This window comes from Ursus americanus, chromosome X, assembly GCF_024610735.1.
Source record: "Ursus americanus isolate L20-20 chromosome X, mUrsAme1.1.p, whole genome shotgun sequence".
In the NCBI taxonomy this organism is placed as follows: domain Eukaryota; kingdom Metazoa; phylum Chordata; class Mammalia; order Carnivora; family Ursidae; genus Ursus; species Ursus americanus.
This window is the reverse complement of record NC_142164.1, coordinates 3,922,424-3,933,104: the sequence shown is the minus strand read 5'-3', so window position 1 is coordinate 3,933,104 and position 10,681 is coordinate 3,922,424. Positions and strand designations below refer to the sequence as shown.

Genomic DNA, 10,681 nt, shown 5'->3' with positions numbered 1-10,681 from the left:
AATCGAGGGGAAACAAACCGTTTTAATCCCTAAATGTCCCCCAACTTTTTTGCAGCCCGGTACCTCCCTGGCCCTCGGGCGCGTTCCCGCGCGCAGCCAGGGGACACGAGCCATCGGGGGCTCCCGACGCCTGCGGCCTGGGCCCAGGTGGGGCTCCGCGGACGGGGGCGCGGCCGGCCCCGCGCGCCGCTCCCCGCCCCCGGCCCCGCGCGCGGCCTTGTGGGTAGCGCGGGGCCGCCAGGTGACAGCTAATGGCGGCGGCCGCCTGAGCCGGCGGGCGGCGCGGCACGGCTCGGCGGCGGGCCCTTCCGGGCTCCGCTCCCCTCTCGCTGCGGCTTGCCCGGGGCGGCGGGCCCGGCGCGCCATGGACAGGCCGGTGGCGGCGGCGGCGGCGGCGGCGGCGGCGGCAGCGGCGGCGGCTGGCAGCGAGGGCGGCGGGGGCCCGGGCCCGGCGGGCGGCAGGAGGCCCCCTCGTGGCGCTGGGGGCCCCGTCGCCGGCTCCCGGCAGCCCAGCGTGGAGACCCTGGACAGGTAAGCGGCACCCGGGCTGCCGCGGTCCCCGCGCCCCGACCCCCGAGGGCCCCGCGCGCCGCGCCGGTCGAGGCCGGTCGTGCCCCACTCGGTGCCCTGCCGGGTCCCCCTCCCGCCCCCGCCTCCCCGAGACCCCGGACCCTGCCCCCACCTCCTGGGCCGAGCACCTGGCTCACTTCCGCCTCGCGGGCTGGGGCTCCCTGCGCCCCTGAGGGGCTTCGCAGCTGTCAAATCTTCTCAGTGCGTCTTCCCGCCGCACCTTGGAAGATGCCTGGCTGGCCTTGCTGCGGCCACGGAGCCTTTGGGAGGAAATTTCACCCGGGCTCTCCTCCTTTCCCGTGGCCTTCCCTCCTGGGGTTGGAAGACCAAAATCCCGCCGCCGCTGCTTGAGGGGTCTTTGACGTTGGGGTTGGGAGTGGGGACTGGAGGACGTAACCCCGTGGCTGCTGGAGCCGGTGCAGATGGAGGCAAAGTTACCCTGATTTGAAAAGCTGGGATGGAAAACTTCCAAGCTGCTCCTGATGCAAGAACACACAATCGTTTATTTCAGTCTTTACACTTTGAAGGAACCCGGTTCATTGTTTCGTGAACACATGAGCCTGCTACTGCTTCTTAGGCAGTTGCAGAGCCAATATAAATCAGAAGTGAAAACCAACCATGTCCAACTGGAAGGGCCATCTTAAGGCTCCGAGGACAAGCGATGGGTTGGTTATCCCATAGCCCGGAATATCCAGTTTTCCCACATCTTGGCTATTTGGCTGGCACGAGAGTGCAGTCAGGCGAGACAGAGTGTTGTAAGGCAGCTTGGTCAGTTTCAAATGCACATACTTGCCTGTGTTAGTCATAACAGAGAGCTGAACTTTTGGGAGTTTCCCGAAGCATAGGAACAACAAGAAACACTCCCTTTGTTTCTGACTCTGTAATTACACTGTATTTTTGCCAATTAATGGTGCAAGAGGTCAGCTTTACTGAGAACTAATCACAGCTAAGATAGTACTTGGAATGGTCAGAATTCCACTCATTTGCAGATATTCTACAATGTATGAGGGCTTGGAGAGTTAGAGAATAATACAAGATGGCTTTTGCTCTCTCTGGCTTACCATCTAGTGAAGAATATGAACAAACCAGCAATTTAAATCGAATGTGCTGAGTGCTGGGGTAGGGGTACACACAGAAGTACTCAGGATGGGGATCATCTGAGAAGCTTTTTAAGTACTCCAGGTGACCAGGCCCCACTCCTTAAGGCTTCTGATTCAGGAGATTCGGGGTGAGGGCCAGGCGGTAGTATTTTTCAGAAAACCTCTGCAGACTCAGTTGTGATCCACTGCACTGTGGGCACATGGAGGTGAGGTGTTTGATTTATTTTTAGTGGAGGGGGGCTGGGGATTATGGTCAGTTAAGGGAAGGAGGCCTTCTGAGGAAGCTGACATTTGAATTGAATGGCGACGAATGAGAAGTTAGCCAGGGGACAGGGTGGGGAGGACTTTTTGGCCATGGGAGTGGAATGTGCAGTCGTGCAGGCGATACTAGACGTGGGGAACTGGTAAGACAGAAGATGTGTGGGAAGGCAGGGGCCAGATCTTGAAGGGGCTTGGGTGCCTTTCTAGGGAATTGTGCTTTTATCTTCTTTGCCATTCTTCTCAGGAGCATGGTTCTGTGTAATCCAGTGCTGGATCCAAGGGCAGATTCTTGGGTCCCACCCTAAGTCTAGTCTGTCCACCTCTGGGGTAGAGCCTGGAATTCTGCACTTTTAACAACTACCTATAGCTGCAAGTAGGTTGGGCCAGGTGGTCTCTCTTGCCCAGGATGGTGCTGGTTTACTGGTGGAGCAGGTGCAATTATTAATAGCGAGCATACTCCTTCAACTCACAGTAGTGTCTTGGTTTGGTTGGGAAATTATGTGGTCACCCTACCTCTAGGGACCACAAAAGGATTTCCATCAGGTGAGCTACGGATGGGATTGATGTTTGAGAACATTCGTTCTGCAGTGGTGTGGTGAATGGACTGGAGGCAGGGAGTCTTACCACTCGAGTAGCCTATGGAAATGCTAATCATTCGCTCACTTATATATGAGCGCCTGCTCTGTGTCGGGCACTGTGGGAGTCTGGAGGATTTGACAGGGAACGGACACACACAAATCACTGCCCTGGTGGAGAGTATGTTTGGTGATAGAGGCAGACAAAAAACAAGTAAACTGTATTCTCTGTTAGATGGTGACAAGTGCTAGGGAAAAAGTAAGTTGGGAGGGGGATATGAGGTGTTGGGGGCCTGCAGTTTGGGGGGTGAATTGGAATTTTACCCAGGATGGTCAAGGAAAGCCTGGCTGAGAAAGGTGACATTAAAGTACTGCCCCTAAAGAAGGGAGGGATCCAGTCATATAGATATTGAGGGGCACAGCATTCCAGGCAGAGGCCTGTGCACCCCGGGTGGGAGTGTGCAAAGTGTGCAAGGATCAGCAAGGAGACCAGTGTCCCTAGTGGGGAGGGAGCTAGGGAGAGAGGAGTAGGGGTTGAGGTCAGAGAGGTCACAGGGACAGATGGTGGAGAGTCGTGGGGATCCACTGGGGCTTTTGGAGCAAAGGAGTGGCATACTCTGGTGTAGATTTCAGTGAGCTCCCTATAGCTGCTTTGTGGACAACAGACTGAAAGGGGGGAAGGGGTTGAAGCAGAGAGACTAGCAGGTAGGAGACTATTACAGTCATCCAAGTGAGAGAGGATGGTGGCCTAGACAGAGCATTGGGGTAGAGGAAGGGAGAAGTGGTCAGATTGTAGATATAATTTGAAGAAAACCTGCAGGGTAGAGCCAATAGGGTTTGCTGAAGATTGGTTGTTGGGTAGGAGAGAAGAATCAAGATGCCAAGATTTTTGGCTTGTGGGAAAATGGTGTTGCCGAGATGAGGAAGCCTCTGAAAGGAACATGGTTAGGAAATTAGTAGGCTCTCGGCCCTAGACATACTGGTTCTGACATGCCAGTTGTATGTCTCAGAGCAGAGGTCAAAGAGGCAGTTGGTTTATATGGACCTGGAGTTCAGGGGTGTTGTCGGCGCTGGAGACCTAAATTTGAGAGTCTTTGGCCTAGAGATGGGGCCTAAATTCAGGAGGCAGGAGGAGAACACAGAAGAATGATGGGTGTCTGGAAAAGGGAGTTGCAGTTAGGAACTGAGTAAGGTGCATTCTCAGGATCCTAGCCTATGAGAGTGACGTGGCTTGGTGAGCATTCAGATGTGAGAGTGAACTGAAGTGGGGGGCGGGCTCCAAGGTCGACCCCAGCTTTTGGGCATGGGGTACCCGGGTAACTAACTGACTGTGCTCTTCCCTGACCTAGGAAACACAGGGATGGGGGAGTGGGTTGCAGGCTGAGCACCTGATGCTGGTTTCGACAGGTTGAGTTGGCAGGGTCTCAGGACCGACTAGTACAGATGTCTCCTTGGATCGCGGGAATCCAGATCAGGAGAATCCAGGTTGGAGAAGCAGAGCTGGCCTCCTCCAGGCTGCCGGTGGTTCTTACTACCAGGAGAGTGGTGGGAGATTGCACAGGGGGGCCTGGCCTGCCTTCTGTGATCTGCCATCGTGACAGGCTCTGATTCATACTCTTCTTTGAAGAGTGACTCCTAGAGTGGAACCTGGCAAGGTTCAGCCTTGCCCCACGGACTGAGGAGCCCTCCCCTCTCTCCTGAATACTGTACTTCATGACGACAAAGCTGCGGTCCTGCAAGAGGATGTGGCTTGCTCAAGGTCACAGAGCTAGCTAGTAACAGAAGCAGGACTCGGATCCAAGCCTCCTGTCTACCAGCCCACTATACCATGCTGTTTGTGACTGTGTTGGCCAGGACACTTCTGGTTGCAAGTGACAAAAAACACAACTCATTCTAACTTAAGCCGAAAAGGAAATGTCTTGGTGCACATTGCTGCTGCAGACGAGGAAAGATGGCCACAGGCACATTTGGAGCCAGAGTTGCACACAGCATTGTTGGGGCTCCTCATCTCTTGCTTTTTTCTTGTCCCATTCTTTATCTCTGTGGGTTCCTCAAGGTGGTGGGGGTGGGGAGTGGCCTCCAGCGGTGCTTGGGATCTAAGAGGAAAGCCTGGGACTGGCCTGGTCCAGGTCACTCCCCTACAGTCTTCTCAGGAAGAGCAAGGTTTAGCCCCACTCTCCTCCCCCCCGAGAATCCTGTGAAGTGGGGAAGTACAATTTCCCCCAGTAGAGAAGTGTCCTTATCAGAAGAAGGAGGAAGGGATGCTGGGCAGATGGTAACAACAGGTCACCCACAGTGGGTGACCAGGCAGGTTCCTACTGTTAGATTTGCAGTCAGGGGTGGGTGCTGGCAGGGAAGAAGGCATTGTGATGAGAAAAGTATGATATAACTGGCAATAAAGGGGACTTAGCCTTTAAAAAAGAAACTAAAATCCCTCCCCTTTCCCTCCTTTCCTCTCAGTTAGAAATTGTAGTAAATAGATTTATGACATATGATAGGAATGTCTGCTCATTCAGTGCATGTTTTTACTTATGTTTTCAGCCCTGCTGCTTACCCCTGGGCTCTCTTGATCAGAGGCAGAAATTTAGATCACTAGTAGAGAACATTAGATATCTTCATTTTACTGTTTAGGTTATTTCACATACTGCCTAGGGATTCCACTTTTTTCAGTCTTTCCAATGTATGAGTGTGGATTTAATTAGTGATGAGATTTTTATAGGTCTGGAACAATCTTTACAGTGAAAGCTACCTGCAGGGTGAACTTTAATGAGCATCTTTTGCCCTTTGCTTGATTCCTTCAGTACTTTGATGAGGAGCCTGGCCCCTTGGGGGCAATTTTTAATTCCCTCACTGCCTAGTCTGCTTCTGTGTTCCTTTAGGTCAGGTGGGCACAGCCAGACCACTTACCAGTCATGTGACCTTGGTCAAATGCTGGAGCCTTGCTTTTCTCATCTGTAAAATGGGCCACTATGAGGCTTTGGTGTGTGGAAATGCAGAGAGCACCATGCAAGCGGAAGATGCCATTTTCCTTGCAGGACTGTGTTCTCGTATAAGGCAGTGGCTGGCCTCTGTGGGGCTGGCCTCTGTTTTGCCTTACAGTTCAGTGAGTCGGTCACTCTTGGTTGTGTTGTGTCCTGGAAGGACAGCCTCAGTGGAGCTGGAGGCAGGCCCACCACGTTTTTTTTTTTTTTAAAGATTTTATTTATTTATTTGACAGAGATAGAGACAGCCAGCGAGAGAGGGAACACAAGCAGGGGGAGTGGGAGAGGAAGAAGCAGGCTCATAGCAGAGGAGCCTGATGTGGGGCTCGATCCCATAACGCTGGGATCACACCCTGAGTCGAAGGCAGACGCTTAACCCCTGCGCTACCCAGGCGCCCCAGGCCCACCACGTTCTGATAGGGCGGGTCACCTCTGGTGCCTCAGTTTTCTCATCTCAGAAACATGTTGGCTGGTCCCTGATCTGCCTTCTTATCATGCTGTGGTTTTGAGGCTGTGATATCATAACAGACCGGAAGAGCCTTTGTAAGCTGTCAGTGCACTTACAGAAATGTAAGGTAGCATTATTACTACATGCAGGATGTCATTTGTCTAATCTGGTCTTTTTAAACTCACATAATCAACTGTTCCATTAAAAGTCTATTTGAAAAACATATGCCATAAAACAACTATTTCACTTTAGAGTTAATATTCCATATACATTACATTAAGAATATTCACTCCATATAGTTGTAATATAGTAAAATGCCATTAAATGATAGAGAATAACATGCTTAACTGTCTAATGCCTAGACTCTTAAACATAAAAAAAATTGATTCATTTAAAATCAGCCTGGAACCTAATCTTACTTCCTGATTGTCAGTATTTCAGTTCTTATATTAAATGTAAAGGTAACCAAATAGTCTGATAAAAGTTTGTTTTCTAAAAAAAAGTACAAATATCCCTAGTCAGTGCTCATTTTTTTTCACTGAGAGCTGAGTCTTAAAATATTTTAATCACACTATTTCTTTTAGTCCTACAGGATCACATGTTGAATGGTGTAAACAGCTTATAGCTGCTACAATTTCTAGTCAGATTTCAGGTTCAGTGACATCAGAAAATGTATCCAGAGACTACAAGGTAAGCAGCATTGAGTCCTTAATTCATTTTCAATGTACCAAGAAGCTTTGCATTTCTTTAAAGATTTTGTTTATTTATTTATTTTAGAGAGCAAGCGTGCATGCGTGTCTTTAAAGATTTTGTTTATTCATTTATTTTTAGAGAGAGAGAGCACATGTGTGTGGGATGGGGGCCGGGGGGAGGAGCAGAGGGAGAGGAAGGGGGAAAGAATGTGAAGCAGACTCCGTGCTGAGCGTGGAGCCCAACGTGGGGCTTGATCCCACAACCCCAAGATCATGACCTGAGTTGAAACCAAGAGGCAGCTGCTTAACCGACTGAGCCACCCAGGTGCCCCTGGAAGCTTTGCATTTTTAATTTGAGTGAGACTTTGGCCCCTTGATGCTCAACAAACATTTGCTTGGGAACAAGGGTGAATGATTTTCTGTTAGATTTGAACTTCAGGGGAGAATTTTTACCAGAACCTTGTATATGTACTCATGGTTTTGTAATTGAGAGGAAAAACTGTCTTTAGGATCCTTTTTTTAAAAATTCAGTTCCATTTGGTTATTTAACTGTATTACATATTGTGTTTTTACATTTTATTATAATAAATGCCTATATTTTCTTCGATCATATTCTGAACTTCAGAGAATGTCTGATAGTCAGTACCCCACCTTCACAATTTGCGTCTGTATTTAGGTACTGCCTGTGGGTAGTCAGCGCTAGCAGTGATACTACAATGCAAAAAACTGCACAACTCCAGAATGTTGTATGGGCAGCCTCATTTTTTGGTCCTTAATTTGTATTCTCTGTTTATTCTCAAGTTGAGAGTGATAAGCTCCTTGTCAGCAGAGACTGGGGCTCTTTTACTCACCACTGCTTCCCCAGCACAGTCCTGGAATATAACAGGTGCTCAGTAAATACTTGTTGAGTCAATTAACAAATTAAAAACTTATGTGCTTCATCTTTGTTAAGGCTAAGACTAACCTTGTTTTAATGTCAACAAACTATTAAACCATGCTTATGTTGCAGTAGTAGCATTTGCCTGAATTGCGGTTTCAGTTTGTTATAGTTATCTGTGCCTGCTTGTAAAAGATAGTAGATTTTCACAAGTATGGGTGAGCTACATTTGGTATCCCAGACTACCCTCAGTCAACAATCTCTCAAAATCATGGTCCTTGCCAGGCACCAAGTCCTACAGACAGTTCAAGAACTATAATAAAGATCCTAATTAATTCTTAATACATGCTCCTTGCTTAAGGGCTCTGGCCTCCGTTCCTCTTTTCTCTCTCTCATAACGCACCAAGTGCAGAAAGTGATTCAAGAGGCCATATAATTGAAATTTGGCTATCATGCTGTACTTCATCCAAGCCATCTGATGCTGTTGATTAGGACTACCAGAGGAAGGCAGGGCTTTGGATTAGTAGAAATTGGATAATCTGCTCAGCCAGAAGAGTGACGACAGTATGTCACTCTCAGTAGGTTTCCCTGCTATCTGGTTTTCATGTTTGTCCACGTGGGACCAGCTGGGGTTCCTGGTGTTCCAAATCCAGCTGGGCAGATATGCCAGCTGCAGGTGGGAGGAGCATTTGCCGCATCCCTGATGCCTGAGTGGCTGGTCGCTGAGCAGCTGCCGACCCCACCAGTCCCAGTGGCCCTGGTGCCCCGTCTTAGCTGAGAAACTGCCCCACTGAGTGGAGAGGCTCAAGAACCCATATTAGCGGAGAATAGCTCTCAGGCCTTGGAATGATTTTCTTTCCGGACAATTAGGAGTTAAGTGTAATGTTTTCATTATGCTTGAATATTTGTTAGTGTTGTGTGGGTTCTATAAAAGGCTGAATGTTGACTGTATGCATAGCTTTCTAACCTCTACATTAATAGATCAGACTGAATCTGTGCTTTAACACGAAGCAACTACATTTTTTTTAAATTTTAGTCTATTTACAAATTTTGTGTAACAGAATTAGCTCATGTTGGAATGGTTTAACAGATGGCATTCTGGAAAAAAAATAAGGCTTTTCTATATTTTGTAAATTGAATTTTGGGTACCTACGTCAGATCATAGCTAAAGCTTTTGATGAATGATTATAAGAGAACATGTTTTCTAATTGTCTTTGTTATATTTGCCCTGTAGCCAAGTCTGTGAAGTCAGAGTTAAATTTATAATTCAGGAGTTTTTCTAAGAAGAGTTTTTTAAATAATAAAAGTGTAAAATGTTTCTAAACCATAAGGCTAATTTTATATGCTACTTATAAAGTAGTTCTTAAAATCGGAATACCCAAGATGGGACCGTGGAACACCGACGGCATGGGAGCCATTGCATGTTGTCTTTCCTGATGGTCCAGACACAATTCCTTGAGGATTTAATTTGCAGTCATCAATCAATAATATTTCAAATTATCTCCTGTGCAGATATCTTATTTAAAACCCACACACAATATGGGGGTTAATTTATTATAGGTTAACCTTGATGTCAGTAATTAAATGGGAGCAGGTGTTTCTGTAGAGCTGAGCACTTGCACCTTGGTTTGAAATGCTGATTGTCTTTTTTGTTGTAGGCTGCTGAGGGTGGTGCTACATCCTCCTCAGCAACCCTTGAGCACATATAGGGCTCATGGTTTTCTAATACTTTTTTTGTTGGATTTGTAATACTTTTTGAGATATAATCCATTTCAGCCTTAAAGCAACCAAATGAGATAGCTTTTATTGTAATCATCATTTAATGGATGAGGAAACCAAGGCTCGGAGATGTCAGATGACTTGCTTAATATCACATAGTTGGACTTGGGATTTTTTAGCAGGACAGCTATCCCATTGAAAAGCTAGAGTGCATTGAAAATTTTGTTCCCCTGCCCTGTCCACTGTTTTTCAAAATGTGGCCCTTGGGTTTTCCCACATCAGCACTCCTCAGGGTGTCTGTAAAAATGCAGCTTCTATGGTCTCCATCCTGCCCAGTGAGTCAGAATCTCTGTAGGTGTGGAACCAAGGGCCTCATATATTTCTTAGGTATAAAAAATCTGAAACGCTAGGCTTCCTAGGTTTATAGCTCTTGAAATTGGTGATGGGACCATACGTTTCCTGGTACATTCCTACAAATCTGAATAATTAGCAACTCGTTAGGTTTTTGAGAACAGTTTTATTATTCATATCATAAATTGACAATAGGCTCAGGGTCAGATCACCCAAACTATGATAAGACTATCACTTTTATCACATGAGATAAACTTAGATGGTATGTCTGTGGACATGTGTTCACAGTTATATAATTATTTTAAATATGTGTTAGAAAAAGTAGCACATTGAACTTGTGTTTTAATGGATGTGATTGTGTAGAACTAGGCAAAGTATGAAAAAGGAGTTGATTTAAAGTCAATATAAATACTAATATTAGTATAGGCAATGTGGAGATAGAGCAAACCAAACTTGTAGAGATGGTATGTGAAATGACAGAAGTTTGGGAAACATTGTCCTAGCTTAAAAGGTAAATAGCCATTATGTTGAATTGTGGATCAACTAAATTAATAAATGTATGCTTTAATACCAAGTCATGCTGAAGATTTGCCTGATCATTAAGATTACTAGAAATGTAATAAAATGTTTTGTTTTGTTGGACCCTCTCCCCATGCCCCACTACCAACTCAACTCAGTTGCTTTTCACTTATACTAGGCTAACAAAGAGTAAAAGTCTCTCTCTAATTTGTCAAAGATTTTAAGAACAGGATCTGAATGTAATGTTCCATAGATTAGATGAAATAATACGGTTACAAATTGTAATGAAACTTTTTGGGAGCTGTTAGTAGAAGTGACCTCATCATCACCATCATCACCTCTAATCCTCTGCTCTCGTTTCTCCTCCCTCATTCATGCACACACAGTAGCTAGATCTTTTCTTTAAACATTTGAAAGAAAAAAGAGAAAATAGAGAGGTTTCTGTACTATGTGTTATCATTTAACAAGTTGGTATGGTGAGTAAATTCTGGATCCTAAACAAACATTTCCAGAAGGGCTTTGGAGGGAAGTAAGATGCAGTGTATGGAAAAGGCTTCATTATGCTTGAGCTAGGTTTTAGTTAACATT

The 10,681-nt window shown here is 46.6% G+C and overlaps 1 protein-coding gene across 8 annotated transcripts in view; it reads left to right on the top strand.

Moving 5' to 3' along the window:
- Window positions 1–241: 241 nt before the first annotated feature.
- Window positions 242–10,681, top strand: part of MTMR1 (myotubularin related protein 1) — a 65,366-nt gene continuing 54,926 nt past the window's right edge. For 4 of the 8 annotated variants that reach the window (XM_045805104.2, XM_045805108.2, XM_045805112.2 and 1 more), the window contains exons 1-2: window positions 245–531; window positions 6,520–6,625. In XM_045805104.2, coding sequence (XP_045661060.2) covers window positions 365–531; window positions 6,520–6,625 — 273 coding nt within the window. In that variant the 5' untranslated portion in view covers window positions 245–364. Of the gene's footprint in view, window positions 532–6,519; window positions 6,626–7,460; window positions 7,514–10,681 lie in introns of those variants that run through there. The other 4 variants (XM_087859547.1, XM_087859546.1, XM_087859548.1 and 1 more) reach the window with 3 other exon arrangements.